Source organism: Microplitis demolitor, chromosome 6, assembly GCF_026212275.2.
Source record: "Microplitis demolitor isolate Queensland-Clemson2020A chromosome 6, iyMicDemo2.1a, whole genome shotgun sequence".
In the NCBI taxonomy this organism is placed as follows: Eukaryota; Metazoa; Arthropoda; class Insecta; order Hymenoptera; family Braconidae; genus Microplitis; species Microplitis demolitor.
The window spans coordinates 18,265,681-18,281,891 of NC_068550.1; the positions used below are offsets into that span (position 1 = coordinate 18,265,681).

The window sequence follows — 16,211 nt, forward strand, 5'->3', positions numbered from 1 at the left end:
AGTTTCTTTTATTTCCTTTCACAACAAAATGAATAGTGGCAATCTAATATCTAAATACTGATTTGGATTTCGATGTCACAGTATCGTCAATGGATAGTTTCACCTGTGGTATTGGAGCTCTCATCGTATTCATCAACTTGAACTAATTCTGAAGAATTAGTGACAGCTGTTTTCAAAGAATCCTGCAAAATAATTTTAACATTAATTTTTCAATAATTGAATTAATTTTTTTTTTTTTATTTAAATACCAATGATTCTGTTGTACGACTCAAGTTTTTCAACTGCACTGGTGATGATGACAAATGATTTGGTAAATTATTGAGAGAATACGATTGACGGAAAGATGTTCTTGTGACAGTATCAAATCGTGAGAAAGTTTCAGGGACATTTAACATCTCTCGAAATTTCTAAAAGCATCAAAATTAATTTTATAGAGGAAAGCTGTGAAATTATATTTATGAAAGCTAAAAATTGATGCATTTTTTTAAATAGTTTAATGTATAATGCCTTATAAATAATATGTATGCTAAATCTTTTACAACCAGTGTTTTTTTTTAACTTTCCTCTATGAAAATTGAAAATTTTCAGAAAAAGGGAAGTTATCGGTTTCGGTCCGATTTTCGAAAATCGAGTTTTTATCAAATCTCGACGTTTTCAAACCTTTACACGTTCATACATGCACACTAGGGTGTGCCAAAAAAAAAAAAAAAAAACAAATATTTTTTTTAACGTCTTATGGGCTCAAAAGTTATTTTATATAATAAGAAAAATCCTTACCAAATTTCAGCCAGATATCTTTGACATTAAGATTTTCGGAATTGAAATTTAATTTAATTATTGACTTAAAATATCATTAATTATGTTGATTGATTTAATTATAATAATCAGAAGAATTTCAGTAATGATAATCGGGTTTTATTTTAAGATAATTTAAAAATAAAAGTGAAAAACTGCATTTAGTGTATCTTTTGATATCGTCTTAATATTAATACTTAATATTAACAAACATTCTAATAGACGAACCGATGCTTGAAAAAATTAAAAATGAAATTTGACATTTTAGTAAAAATATCAAAGTAAATTGGTCTAAAATTAGATTAAATTCGTTAAAAACGATCTCTTCTTTGTAATAGCATGTTATTTTCATTATGTGTTGATTAAGTTTTCTATAAGCTGATAAGACAGTCTCGGTAAAGAGGTGAAAAATTTTTAATTTAGAACAGCACTGGCGGATCCTAATTAAGGTAATCACCGTAATTTACGGTATTCATAAAAATTACGCTAAGATCCGGCATTTTACGGTCAACGTAGGTAGTTCACAACAAAACTACGGTATTTTTACCGTAAACATGTACTAAGATAGTTTCTGAGCCTGAGGTAACTAGTCACCCCGTGTGACCACTAAGGGTTAAAAAAAAACCTATGACACTTACGGTAAAAATGCCGTATTTGACCGGAATTCACTGTAAAATAAAGTAAATTACCAATTATTACTGTGAATTTTCGTAAATTGTGGCAGAATGTAGTAAATTACTGTGATTCGGATCCGCCAGAGAGCACAATCAACGCTCAATTGTACTGTAGAAGTAATTGAATTTTTAATAATTTATTACTGGGACTCACCTCTAAGTCTTTAAATACATCTATCTCGGCAATATCTTGATAAGCTTTAGTGAAAAGTTCAACAGCTTTCGTGTGAAAACTTAACTCAATCATGACAAAATCGAGTAATAATGTTTTGAGATCGTGCAGTTTGCGTTTCTCAAAAGAATCTATCTGTTCTTCCAAGCCTTTGACAACTTTTAATACTTGAACTGTAGCTGTCATTGATTTCAAGTCAGCTTGCGACTACAGATTTTGGGTAAAAAATTGGTTGTAAAAGTTAAATAAATTTATAAATTATTTTTATATACTGCCACATATTGATATGGAAACACCAATTGTGGTCACTAGGGCCTTGCTGGACACTTATGTATATTTTGCTTTGATATAAGATGAATTCAAAAATTACTCTTATGACAATAGTAATATACAAGTATAATATAAGTATAATAAAAGTATTTTTGGATATACCCGGGAAAAAAAAATTAGATCTATTCAGATTAACTTAGATCTGATGTTTCGGATCTGAACAGATCTGCATTTTGGCCAGGTCTGTTTATATCAAATTAGATCTACTCTGATCAGAATAGATCTGCTTGGATCTGAACAGATCAAGGTAAATAACAAACACTCTTAGATCTGCTTAGATCAAATTTAATTTAATTCGCTAGATCTAAATAGATCTGTTTTTTTATCTCTATCCTAATGAAAATTGATATGTCTGATTAAAAAAATATTAAATATATCACAATAATATAAAATATATCGGATTGAAGCCATTCAAATTAAAAGTAAACGTTTCATATTCCATATGAAATCAGCTTTATCTTCTCCTTTAAATGATACAATTGAAATTTAACTTAATAAAGATTCATAATGAAGATCACTCTCCTCCAAGCAATACAAATTAACATATAATTAAGAAGATACTAATTTAAATAAAACAAAATATCCAATAGTTATTGATCTCGACGGTAATATAAAATGAGTATAAGTAATGAAATATTGTCATAAATTAGACTGATTTTTTTGTTAAATAAAAATGATTATAATCAATACGAAATATTTTGCATAAATATAAACGATCACTTTTTTATAAACAATAATGAAAGTAATCTCATTTTAAGATACATAAAGAATTTTTCGTTAAAGTATTTTATACTTATTTACCCAAGAAAGTCATGTAACAATGTATATGAAATACCTATATGAATATCAGATAATATTGATACTAGATTATTATCATGTTCATATTTTCTATAAAAAAAGAATAATTAGTTGAATAAACAAGAAAATGTATTTATTTTAATTACGATAGACTTTTTACAATTATCAACATTTAGGTAAATGTGTCAAAATTCAACTAGTTAATCTTATAATTATAATATAATGTGAAGAAATATTTCTTTATAATCTGTACCGATCTAATCTGATCAGAGCAGATCTGAACTTTCTTTCCCTAGAAACAGTTACATCAGCTCAGATCTGGTTTGATCCGTACAGGTCCAATTAGATCGATTTATATTTACTTCATAAATTGATCGTTTAATCAATGTTGATCTATTTTGATCTGACTAGATCTAGGTTGATCTGGGCTATTTTTCCCCATAGAAAAATGTCATATCTGATCAAATCTAGTTTGATTTGAACAGATCAAATCAGATCTACTCTGATCTGGGTTCAGTATAAATTATGATCAAATTTGATCTGAGCTGATCTAATTTGATCAGAACAGATGTAAATTTTTTTTCCTGGGTATAATAAAACATTAGTGATATTATCGTGTATTGTATAAATCAAGTTATAAAAAGTCTAAAAGTTTCCAAAATATATACTCAAAGTGTCCAAGATTAGCAGGTCTACTCTACTTTTAATAATTACAGTATCAACAATTTTGTGTTTATTCTAAGAATGTTTTCTTATTCTTAATAATCTTAGCTTATGATTACAAAAAATTTTATTCGTCTACAAATTAATTTTGTCATTTTAACAAATGAGTTTTTTTACTTTAATAGATCGATTTCGTAACAGTTACAAACCATTGTTAGGCGTCCTGGTGGATTCGAGTTACGGTAAATTTCGGTAATTACCATGATTTAGGATAAACTACCGCAGTTTACGGTACAATACTGTATTTTATGGCAAAAGTAAAATAAAAAAAAATAAATTCACAGTACGAGGAAGGTAATTTATCAGGAAATTGCGGCAAACCTGCGGTATTTTAACACAAAGTGAAGTATTGCAGTGTAAAAACTGTTAAAATGAAAAAATCTACGGTTTACGGTAACAATGCCACATTATGGTAGATTGTCGTATTTTGCCGTAATTCACTGTCAAGTATCATGAATTGCGGAAAATTTGCCGTAGGAATACCATATTTTATATCTTATCGACTGTTTTGTTATCTTTATATGAAGGAAGAAATTTATTACCGTTACTTTCTAGTTACGAAAAATTTTTTTCCACGTAATTTTCTCATAATAAGTGATAAAATTCTATCGAATAAAATATTGATACTGTAATTTTTGGAGTAGTATACAAATAATAAAAACAAAATTATTGAAATAAAATATACAACTGTGGGTGATTTTCCTGATTCCTTGAGCCGAAGCTTATCAATATGTTTTCTTCGAGCAAGTTCTTTATCACGGGCTGAGAAAGTGTTTTTAACATCTTCACGAGCATGTCGACAAATAATTGAATACTGCGATAAGATTGAGATTATCTTTGAATCAATACGTTGAACTTCAGCATCCCTGAAAAATTTTAATGACAGTTCTTACTACTATTTCACGGTTCGAGGAGTGAATTTATAGCAAAAAAGTAGACGATTAGAAAAACTAAGGGTCATGATGAATTGTTGCTACTTGTTGTCTAATATTACTTGTAATCACCGATGACTGATAAAGTTGCTGCAAAATTAGATAACCCATGGCTTAATGATATGTTGATAGTTTCTGATTCAGCATATGTTTGGATCACTTTGGCAACCTCGTCATTTTTATCTCGAAGCCTAAAATAATGAGTAATTTTATCGAAATGATTATACTAGATTTAAATGTATTAATGTAAATAAATTTATAAGTATATTATAAACTTTTACCTTGCAGATTTTCTTGTATAAGCTGCGAATGAAGTACATAATTCGGCGAAATGTTTTTCTACTCCTGTTATTCTTTCTTGAATGAATCTTGCTTCTTGTTCACTAGTAATAGAATAATATACAAATTAAAAAAACAGTGTTTGTAGTAGAAAGATAAAGTTTTGAATACAAAATATATAAAATTAAGCTTTTGATAAGATTGTACCAAATACTATTTTGCGATTTTGATTTTAGCATTATTTATGTTATTGTTTAACATTAAACAATCTTAGTTTTGAACTCACAATCCTAAAAAATGACCACTTAATACAAACTAACTTTTTTTTTATTCACATATGCTGCAGGATGACAGCTGTCTAGCGACAGGTGTTTGTTTACCAGGTGTGCTTTATATTTTAAATATATTTTACGGCAAAACATTTACTAATTTCGCCGGTAAAATAGAAATGTTCATAATAGACTAAAGGGCAATTTTTCAATTCGGATTATTTTAAATCCAAGTTATGGAGGGTAGATCGAGGTACTTCTACCTTATCTAAAATCGTCGGAAAGCTGGTGACCCATTTTGATGAAGTGTTTGATTCACTTCGAAAAACCATGCATCCTCGAGCAGTAAATAACAGCATTAGATTAATTTACAATCTTAAAAAATATGAATACATCACTCTATATCGTCGCACTCTTGGTTGACTATCAGTAAAATCAAGAATAGTGTATTATATAGCGTGTTACTTCAACAAATTATTAGAATTTGGAAAACCTCTTTATCTACGTGAGTTATTCATTGATGATGATGATACAAGACGTTCTGAAAGACTAGCTATTAAAAAGAACAATGTATAAATTTAAAAATGCCATACTTTTCTACTGTACTATCTGAGCAATCATTTGTTGTATCAATTATCCGTCTTTGGCAAGAATTACCCTTAGATCTGATTCAATCAGGCAGTATTGAGATCTAAGATCTTTAAGAACAAGTTGTATGATTATCTACTAAATCTAAATTTCAATTAACGGAATTTGTAACAGTGCATCGTTGAACTTTACATCCCTCATTATTTACTGTATTTTTGTCTGTATGACTGATTTAAATTGATAGTGTTATTGTTGTTTGATCACTTCAAATTTTTTCTACTTCTGTAAGATCATCTGTATGATTTCACCTTGCCATTTGGCCTGTGCCTTGGCATAAAAATTTAATAAATAAAAAAAAAAATCTTTTTTTTCTTTTTTCTTTACATTTATCGAGTAACCAACGCAAAAATAGAAAGAAAGTACAAAAAAAATTATTTTGTCATGCTGATGATGATTATACAATTAAATGAACAAAACTTGTTCCTTAAATTGTTAAGCAAAGCTTTGATCAATCGACCCCGCAAAACGGTTCGATAAATTAATTTAAAAATTTAGAGGGTTGTTAGTGTACATTAAGAAAGTACCTCGCAACATTAGTCTTTTCGTCGATATTTACAAGGTAGTGGTTGATTTACTAAAAACAACAAAAAAAAAGCATTTTTTTCTTCTTACTTCTAATGGATGTTAAAAATTAAAAAAAAAAATTTACGAAAAACGATAAAAGTATCTTGTAGGGAGTTTATTCGAGTTTTAAACGCCGCCTTCAAATTTACAGTGCGATCATTAGTACCCGAAATATCGATGATCAAACCCAAAAGAATCACTTTTCGTTTGAAGGCTGATATCGCAGCGACAAGTTGTACAAATCTCAAAAAAAATGCAAATTAAAGCTGATTGAATTTGCTAACCGACATTAGCATTGGTTTAGCAGACAAAGTTTTCCACAGCCCATGGAGTCTTTTAAAGAAAAGAAAAAATTTAGAAAATTTTTATCTCAAGGTATTTCTCACGTTTGCGCAATAGTCGTAGCTCTATAAAAAAATTTGATCAAAATGCATCGAAACTAGAGATTTCAGGCTAGAAAATGTTTTTTTTTTTTTTTAATCTCGATACGATTACACCGGCACACAAAAAAAATTAAGTAGAATGTGCATTTGACCGGACCTACTTACGGGTACGTATTTTGGTCCGCTGAATCCGAATTCGAGGTCAGTTTGACCCCTACACCCTTCGAAATTTCGAGAAAACTTCAAAAAATCGTAAAAATTATGAAAATTGACAGTTTTAATGATAAAAAAATGTTTTGGAACTAAACTAAGCGTGATTTTCGTGTATTGCGATCCGCTGAACATGAACCGAAACTTTATTGAGACCACGAGCCATTTTAAACGCATCTTAATTTTTTCAGTCTATTCACCCTCTAAAGCTGGAAAAATTCGAAAAAATTGTAAAAATTGCCATTAATAACAGAAAAAAAATTGATTGAACATGATTTAATGCCTAAAATAAATACTCAATAACGTAGATATATCAAATAACTTGAAATCTGTGAAAAACACAAGACATAAAAAGATAGAAAGAAATAATTTGTACGAATCCTATACTTTCCTTCGTTTGTATCGCACTCTTTTATCCTCAAATGATCTTCGTAGTGGATTCCTCTTTCGTTTACGATTTTATTCGGGTACTTCTCTTTTTAACATCCAACAAAAATCTGCCATCATGTAACACTCCAATTTCCTTGGTATCTACTCTCCATTTCACTGATGTCTTGGTGAAAATGTTTTTCCTGTTCTTCACTATAATCTCCACAATTGTCAGGGAAGTGGTCAAGATGAGAATCTAAAAAGTGTAATTTGAGATTCATTAAAAAACCCAAATTTTTGTAGTTTTCCAGCAATGCGTCAACTAAAGTGCTGTAATCCTCACTTCTGTTATTCCCCAAAATTTTTGTGAAACATTTTTGAAGCTTACCCAAGCTGCTTTTTCTGTATCGTTCATTGTTCCTTCAAAATTTGCATCCTGAAATAAAGATCGTATTTGGGGTCCATCAAAAATTCCATCTTTCAATTTCGCATCACTTATTGCAGGGAACTTTCCTCTCAAGTACACAAAACAATCACCATATTTATTCAGAGCTTTCACGTACTGTTTTATGAGTCCCAACTTGATATGTAGTGGTGGCAGCAAATATTTGGAAGGCTGAATTAAGGGTGGTCGTATAACGTTATGGGAACCTGGATTCAATGCAGATCTTGATGGCCATTCTTTTTTGACATAGTGATTTTTCCGGTCTCTGCTATCAAACAAACATAAATAGCAAGGATATTTGGCGAATCCCGATTGCTGACCTAAAAAGAAGTGTTGCAATTTTGAGATCTCCACAAATTTTCCAGTTATGCTCTGAATATTTTATTTTTCCCAATACAATCTGTAAATTTTCATAAGTTTCTTTCAGTTTTGTCGAATGAACTATTGGAATCGGCGCAAATTCATTCCTAATATGAAGCAAAACAGTTTAAAACTTCGTTTCGATGAATCGATAAAAAGTCTCCGCTCATCGTCCTTATACGTGTTCGGTTTCAATTCATCAACTAAAGCTTTAACATCTAAACTCTTCATCTTTAGAATATTCTTCTTCCGAACTTTTTTCAACTAGCGTATCGTCTTCTTCTACATCCATTTCTTAAACCGTATTAATTTCCTTGACAACTTCTATTTTTTGTGGCTCAATAGCTGATGAAACATTGGCGTATTTAATTTTGTTTTTTGTATTCCAGGTGAACCCGGTAGTATCTGTCATACAGAAATAACAATTCTGTAAACCAGTTGGTGAAGACCATATCATTGGTATTGTGAATTTCAAGTTGTCCTGTATCTTGTTTTTTTCCCATCGGATTAACATCATGTTACATCGACTACAAATCGTATGTGGAACCCATGCTCAATCCAATTAGTAATTTGGAGACCAAAACATTCTTCATAAATTTGTTTGATCTTATCAGATAACGATCTTCGATTCCTTTCCAAATTGAATTCTCCACAAATGTAACAAAATGAATCAGGACTTTTATTACACAGATGAGAATTACTTCTTGTAACAGTATACTCTCCAGTAGCCAAGTTTCCCACTTCTGAAGAGCTGCAGTCGCTTGATGACGACGCCTGCGAGCTTGCTTTCTCACCCTGACCAGACGCCGATACTGGGCCGATACCTTCATCGTAAAGTACTTATCACGTGGAAGTGCCCTGGTTACAGGCACAAGCAATCAAGTCTTCAAAAGTAAAAAACGAGAGAATAAAAACCAAAAAAATTACTTTTTTCGGAATTTTGGAGGGTTTGTGTGATTTTTTTACATTTAAAACGGCTCGTGGTCTCAATAAAGTTTCGATTCATATTCAGCGGATCGAAATACATGAAAATCATGCTTAGTTTAGTTCCAAAAAATTTTTTTATCATTAAAACTGCCGATTTTCATCATTTTTACGGTTTTTCGAAGTTTTCTCGAAATTTCGAGGGTGTAGGGGTTAAACTGACCTCGAATTCGGATTTAGCGGACCAAAATACGTATCCATAGGTAGATCCGGTCAAATGCACATTTTACTTAATTTTTTTTACTTTTAGCAAAAATTACTAAAAAATTTCTCAAATTTTTCTGTTCCTTTAATTTATGGCCAAAAAAAAATTTTTGCCATATTGTTGCTGCTTTTGTAATTTTTTTATGTTCTAGAGAAAAATTAAAATGAAGAAAAAAAAATTGTTTATAACAAATTGTTAAATAAATAAATTGTTGACAAAACAATTTTTTTTTGTCATTATATTTTGAAATGCAAATTATGACTTTTAGAAAAAAAAACGATTCCTTAATTATTTATTTAAACAATCAAAATATGAAAACAATGATTATAAACAATAAGATATTGTTTTTAAGAAAAAAAATTTTTTTTTAAATCATAATTTTCTGCCGCTAATAATACGGTGAAAGAAAATTTTTCAAGAATATTTAATTAATCCATTTGTTTATAAAAAATTTATAAATAAATGACATGAAAAATTTGAAAAGTCATCATATAATGCCTAACATGAGTATGAAATCAGTAATAGCTTAAAATTTAAAAACCAATTGTTTAACATACATTATTTTTAATTTTTTTGTTACTTCAAAAATTTATAATTAATGAAATAAAAATATTTTATAACATTTCATAACGTCATCTTGTTGAGGGTATTTATAAAAAGGGCTCCAAGAAACAAAAACTTATAGATTAATTTTATTTAAACTTTTATACCGCCTTTTATGACAACACAAACCCGTAAAAAAAATGTTAATTAACAATTGAAAAATGGTGATACAACTTTTAACACCGCGAAATTATCTTCTTTGAAGTGTCTAAATGACATCAGAATTTTTTCAAATTTTTTAATTAATATTTAATTGCATAAAAAAATTATGTAAAAACTACGCTCATGCCGAAACTGTCGCGCAAAAGCCGATTTTCAACCTTAAATTAAAATGATAAATTTTAGAGCTATGATTCGGGGAATCGAGAACTTTTTTACTCAAATTTTCTGCTCTGTCAGAAATGTTTTAATATTTGAGCTATCACTTATACTTTTTGAGATTTTGTCCAAAAGCTGGACGGCTAATTTTTTTAATGGTTTTTTGTTAATAACAATTGTAATTTTCTTTTCCAGAAAAAAACCAAAAAAAACGCTTTTTTTTCTAGACGCCATTCCAGATCGTTTAAGTCATCAACCATATTTTTAGGAGACCTGTAACTATTGTTCGCAGGTTTTCAACTTCTCGACTAGACTAAACTATGGATATACGTATGCATGGACTGTAGGTAAGGTTTCGCTGTAAGTCGGATAGTTACAACCGGAAAAATGTCAGCCATTCTCAATATTAGCTTAAAACAGTTCAGTAAATAATATATTAAAATGGCAGATGCCATAAAATACTTTAAAAATTTACTTCATTTTCACACCCGGCTCACCTGAGGGACCCCAAACTTACCGCGGCCGGGTTTAGCTAGTACCCATTGCTTGTTTACTGGGTATACGAGTCTCACGATGAAATTTCAGATACCGTAAAATATGTGTTGTCAGATTTAAGCTGGCTCTTAGACTATGAGTACTGTCCCTGAGAGTTGCCACTACTATATTGTTTTGTTCGTGAAATATGTAAAATATTTTTTATTCGGGAGTATATAATTTATACAAAATATTTTCAAAAATACATTTGACATTTTTGATATCAATGTCAAATAATTTGCTGTTCGTGAAGAAAAAAAAAACTATCAAAAAATCTATAGAATAAATTTTTAATTTATAGTAAAGATTAGTGACGATAATAAAAAATAACTTTATTAAATATTATTGTAACATTAATAATAAATTTTCAATCATCAAGTTTTGTTTTTTGTGTTTTTTCTCTCAATGTTCTTAACGCTGGAAAAGGATATTTCCGCCTCAAGAGCTCTTCGTAACCATTTGTACCAATAATTGATTTAATTTCTAAAGCATCTTTAATTGTAGCAGCTGACCAACACCTACAACGTTTTTTCTGTGATTGCAATGCTTCCAAATAATTTATTTGATCTTCATTGAAAATGGTTTCCATCATTGATCTCCATGAATCAAATTTAGCTTCAAGATCTTTTATTTTATATCTCGCAAAACCAAGTTTGTTTCTGTACACTCGAAGAAGTTGCTGTTGTTTTTCAATTAATTTGCTCATATAACTTACTTTGTCTTTATCATTACCACTACTTGTAGGCATTGACATCGACCCTGGCTTAAAATTCGTTGAAAACTGTTCTGGATCGTTGGTACTGAATGGATCATCATCGATCTCAACTTTTGTTTCGTTCAAATTATTTTCATTGTCTTTTGTATTGCTTGATATAATTTTCTCATTTTTGTCTTTTTTCTCAGGTTTTGAATTATTATTTATGATTTGTTCCACTTCGGTTGTATTTCCATTGGTTTTGTTTAAATGTTTTAAATATTGGCTTAACTTTATGCGATTTTCATTTAATTTTTCATGATTTTGATCGGTACACAACTTTTTTTGATCCCGAGTATCTTTGTTTTGACTTGAACGTAGCTTTCTTTTTATTGGACCAAAAGTTTCTTGACTTGAATTATGTTTTTCTTGGGATTGGATTGCATCCTTTTGAATTTTTACCGCCTCTTCTTGTTTTTTAGTAAGACTTTCTTCTTTTTGCGGTGCTGATTCTGGTTTTAGAATTAAAAATACTTGATTTTTAACTAAATTTGTTTCATTTTGATTCAAGTTTTCTTGGGTTTTCTGTATATTGTTTTGATTTTGAATTAAAATTACTTGACTTTTAAGAGACTTTTCGTTTTTCAAGTTCGATTTTTCTTGAGTTTGACCCGACTTATCTTCATTTTGCAGTAAACTCTCTCGATTTTGGTCTGATTTTTCTTGTTTGAGAATCAAAAATACTTTGTTCGTAAGATTAGAACTTAAATTTTCAAAAACTTGTGGCAATTTTTGAACGTTTGATGTTGAATTTAATTGTTCTTGATATTCTTCTTTTTCACATTTTATGGATTTTACGAGAACTTTATCAAACTTTTCTTTATCTTGAGTCGGATTTGTCTGTTTTTTAGATAACTTTTCTTGAACATGTAGTTTGTCATTATTCTGAGTTACATTTTCTTGTTTCACACATAATTTTTCTTTTGAGTTGTGAATTAAATTAACTCGATTTATGTGGGACTTTTTTGTATTCTGATCAGGACTTTCATTACTCTGTAACTTTTTATTGTGTTGCATTAAATTTTCTTGATTTAGACTCAACTTTCCTTGATTATGAATTAAAAGTACTTGACTATTACGTACTGTTTCTTTATTCTGATCATTTTCCTGATTTTCACGTAACTTATTTTGATTTTCAATCAAATTTTTATAAGCTGGCGGTGGATTTTCGTGTTTAAGGAGCAAAAGTACATGATTTTCAGATGATTTTTCTTTATGATAAAGCAAATTTTGTAAATCGGAAGAGTTTTTTTGCCATTTAATTATATTTTTTTTATTATAAAGTGTGGGGGCATCGTTTCCAGTTGAACTTTCTTTACTATTATGTAATTTTTCTGTGTTATCAATCGAATTTTTCTGAATAATACGCAGCTTTTTCTGACTTTTCAACAATTGTTTTTGATTTTGTGATAATGCTTTTTTTTCATCAACTATATTTTCTTTCTTCAGAGGAAAATTTTCTCGAACTTTAGACAAATTATCGCAGGTTTCACTCATTTTTTCTTGATCGTCTATTACGTCAAATTCTATTTCTTCAATCTACCAGCAAAAAAAAAAAAAAAAAAGTTAATTGTATCTTTTAAATGCGGTGCATAAATTTATTGTAATTATCTAATACGTACCACTTCAAACTCTGATGTATCATTATCAGAAAATAATATTTCATTATTTTTTAGTTTGAGATTCTGGGCTTGGTTTGAATTTTTCGACAAATTTGAAGACTTTACCTGCATTGTAAAATTGTGAATAATATATTTATTTGATGTTATTTCATTTGTAGGAATTATTTATATATTTTAGACAAAATTAAAATTATTTCTTTAATGATTAAAATCAGATAGTAAAAAACTAATATCCATATCAAAAAATCCATGTGGGATTCAGGGTTGCGAATTCTTTAATGAAATTATATGCAATCAAAAATTAAATTTTTAATCCGTAACTGAAATTATATTGATTAAAATTACGAAATTGATTGTTAATTCAACAACTTGAATTGAAAAATTAATTTTCATTTAGAAACGTGAGATTAAATATTCAAAAATTAATTTTAATCCAAAGACGTGGGATTCAAAATTTAAAAATTGATATTTAATTCGGCACGAGATTCAAAATTAGAAAATTAATTTAAATGTACACACATGGGATTTAAAATCAAAAAACTAATTTTTAATTGGACAAGTCAAATTAAAAATTAAAAAATTAGTTTTTAAATCGACACGTGGGCTTAAAATTTCAAAAATTAACTCTCATTCAGAAACATGGGATTAAAAATTAAAAAATTACTTGTTAACTCAAACACGTGGGATCAAAAATTGGAAGTTACTTTTTAATTTAGATACGGAATGCAATCAGATAAGTAATCAAGACAAAAAAATTGACGGCACTTAAACAGGAAAGTATACTGTTTTACTTGACCTTCAAGTTTAAATATTTTTAAACTTACTCTTAATCATCACATATAATAGAATTTGAAATAAACAGATCATTCATAATTGAGACATTTAAGAATGTAATTTTTTGAATAATTTTCAGCGTAAACAGAGAATTTAAAATTAAAACAACACTAATCCGATGTTCGGAATTCGAAATTTTTTATTTTAATTTTGATACGAAAATAGGAAATTAAAAAACGGAATGTAATTTTTTAGTCCCCTTAAGGTATGGCTAATTAAAATTTTTGACTTACTTTCCAATTATTAAACATGGAATTTGAGATCAGAAATAAATTTTTGAATCTGGTTTTCCGAATTGACATTGTTCATTTAATATTTTATTTTAAAAGGTAGATTAAAAAACTAAGTCATTACATTTTAACGCTACTTTACGAATTAAAAATTTGAAATTTAATTTTTAATTAAAAAATGTAGGATTAAAAATTTAAAAGTTATTTGTAATTAAAAGATATGGAATTAAAAATTAAAAAATCATTTGTAATTTGTTGATTTTCGATTATGAAATATAAAAAAAAATTTAATTGAAACACTAATGCAACTATAAATTTAATGCGCTATTTGCAACCCTGGTGAGATTGCATGGAACCCATAGGGATCCATATAAGACAGTATGGATTTATGTAAGAAACCATAGGAATTATTATAAGAGCATATGGATTTATATACGAATATTAGTGTTTCATTAAAATTATTTGCAATTTCTATAAAAATGTTATACTTCTTAAGTCAATCAATAACATATTACAAATACTGATATAAAGAGCATTAATTAATTTGTGTTTTTGTTCAAAAATATCTTGCTAACAAAATTTTATGTGGGTTTCCTACATGGGAATCCAGATATCCAGTTTCCTATGCGAAGTTCCATCGGAATTCAGTTACCTACAATTTCCTATGGGAATTTCCCATATGAAAATCTAAATACCCATGGATTTATATATAAATGCATACACTCCTATATTAATTCCTATGGATTCTTACATAAATCCATACTTCCCTATATGGATTCCTATGGATTTCCATGCAATCCCACATGGATTTTTGCGATAGGGTATTTTGATCTCTGATCACAAGGCTCAGTTACTCCATGATTTTACCCGATAAAAGAAAGATTTTATATAACTGTATACAGTTATATGTGAATTATATACAATTAGATAGAGGTGATGCATAATTATATAAAATTTTTATATAATTATATACAATCGTATATAATTCTATATAAAAATGCAAAAAAGAAAAATAAAATTATGTACAAATGTATATATTTGTATACAATTATATACGATTGTATATGATTGTTTACAATTAGATATAATTATGTCCGATTGTATACAATTAGATCGGGCCATTTTTTCTATCCAATTTTATAAAATCTTTTTTCATCGGGTAAATAAATCAACTAAACTAATAATTAATCAAAATGCAAATAAAAATATACCTTGTCACTGTTAGCTATTTTAAAAGTCTTCTGTTGTGAAAATGCTGTAGGTACAGCAAATGACTTAACAAATCGTTTACCATCAGGAGGTTTTGCAATCGTACCAGGTTCATGTTCCTACAATAAAAAATTAATTTATAAAAATTATATTATGATCGTCGTACTTTATTTAATAATCAACATATTTATTTATCTACGATTGTAATAAATATATAATACCTCATATAAACAATACGTATGTTCGCCTGGTGATCTATCAGTACGGCCAATGATTCGGATCCGTTTCTCTGGGCATTCATCATCACTGGACAATGTTTTTATTGAACGTTTTTTTTCTGATGAGTTATTACATATAGATGTAACACAATCTGCCATTTTAACTTTTTTTCATCAATTATTAATCAGGTTTATTTATTTAACAAACTTCCTGTTGTTTATGTCTAGCAATACATAGTTTTTGTCTTGGCTGACACTTCACTTCAAGCTTTACTATGTCTTGACATGTCTCTGCAATCTTCCAGCATCATATATTTTTTACTTACTTGTGGTAATAGTCGAGTAGTAAACGATCATAAAACTTTCTTAAAAGTAATTATTGAGTAAAGATGGCAGGACTTTAATGTTCTCCGCAGACCCCCATTCCTCCAATGGCAACTGTGACAGCAAATTGTCGTCAACTTATGTAATTACAATTTAAAATTTCTCTGATAGCCAATTTAGCTTGACATTGACAGTAATTTGACAATTGAAATGACCGAAATTTGCTGCCCGATTTTGCGGACAATTTGACAGCAAAAGTTGGGAAGAAAAATTTGCGGTTAATTTTTCCGCAATTCAGACGTAACTTTTTTTGCTAGACAAAAACCCTAATAACGGTTTCCTTGAAATTTTCCTCAAATGTCCGTCAACTTCGGGCTTTTCCGTTTTCGAGACGACAATTTGTATTGGGAACTGATAAACTGAGT

The 16,211-nt window shown here is 28.9% G+C and overlaps 2 protein-coding genes across 2 annotated transcripts; both read right to left on the reverse strand.

Moving 5' to 3' along the window:
- Positions 1-82: 82 nt before the first annotated feature.
- LOC103572295 (CBY1-interacting BAR domain-containing protein 1-B) lies at positions 83-5,005 on the reverse strand. Its single transcript, XM_053739986.1, has 7 exons — positions 4,911-5,005; positions 4,706-4,807; positions 4,487-4,615; positions 4,181-4,358; positions 1,624-1,848; positions 249-407; positions 83-182 (listed from the first exon to the last, which is right to left on the reverse strand). The coding sequence occupies exons 1-7, from the start codon at positions 4,940-4,942 to the stop codon at positions 87-89; spliced, it is 921 nt and encodes a 306-aa protein (XP_053595961.1). The 5' UTR covers positions 4,943-5,005; the 3' UTR covers positions 83-86.
- Positions 5,006-10,901: 5,896 nt separating this feature from the next.
- Positions 10,902-15,807, reverse strand: LOC103572296 (myb-like protein X). Its single transcript, XM_008550827.3, has 4 exons — positions 15,466-15,807; positions 15,247-15,363; positions 12,972-13,076; positions 10,902-12,888 (listed from the first exon to the last, which is right to left on the reverse strand). Exons 1-4 carry the CDS (start codon positions 15,619-15,621, stop codon positions 10,963-10,965), a joined length of 2,304 nt encoding a protein of 767 aa, XP_008549049.1. The 5' UTR covers positions 15,622-15,807; the 3' UTR covers positions 10,902-10,962.
- Positions 15,808-16,211: the final 404 nt, after the last annotated feature.

What these genes read in the sequence shown, in the direction of transcription:
- LOC103572296 (XM_008550827.3), bottom strand. Translation starts at nt 15,621, where the DNA reads ATGGCAGATTGTGTTACATCTATATGTAATAACTCATCAGAAAAAAAA. An exon ending in ATACGTATTGTTTATATGAG is followed by an intron (nt 15,364 to 15,465) that starts GTATTATATATT and finishes TTTTTATTGTAG; the next exon opens with GAACATGAACCTGGTACGAT. An exon ending in ATACATCAGAGTTTGAAGTG is followed by an intron (nt 12,889 to 12,971) that starts GTACGTATTAGA and finishes TTTTGCTGGTAG; the next exon opens with ATTGAAGAAATAGAATTTGA.
- LOC103572295 (XM_053739986.1), bottom strand. Translation starts at nt 4,942, where the DNA reads ATGCTAAAATCAAAATCGCAAAATAGTATTTG. An exon ending in TATACAAGAAAATCTGCAAG is followed by an intron (nt 4,616 to 4,705) that starts GTAAAAGTTTAT and finishes TCATTATTTTAG; the next exon opens with GCTTCGAGATAAAAATGACG. An exon ending in GTCGTACAACAGAATCATTG is followed by an intron (nt 183 to 248) that starts GTATTTAAATAA and finishes ATTATTTTGCAG; the next exon opens with GATTCTTTGAAAACAGCTGT.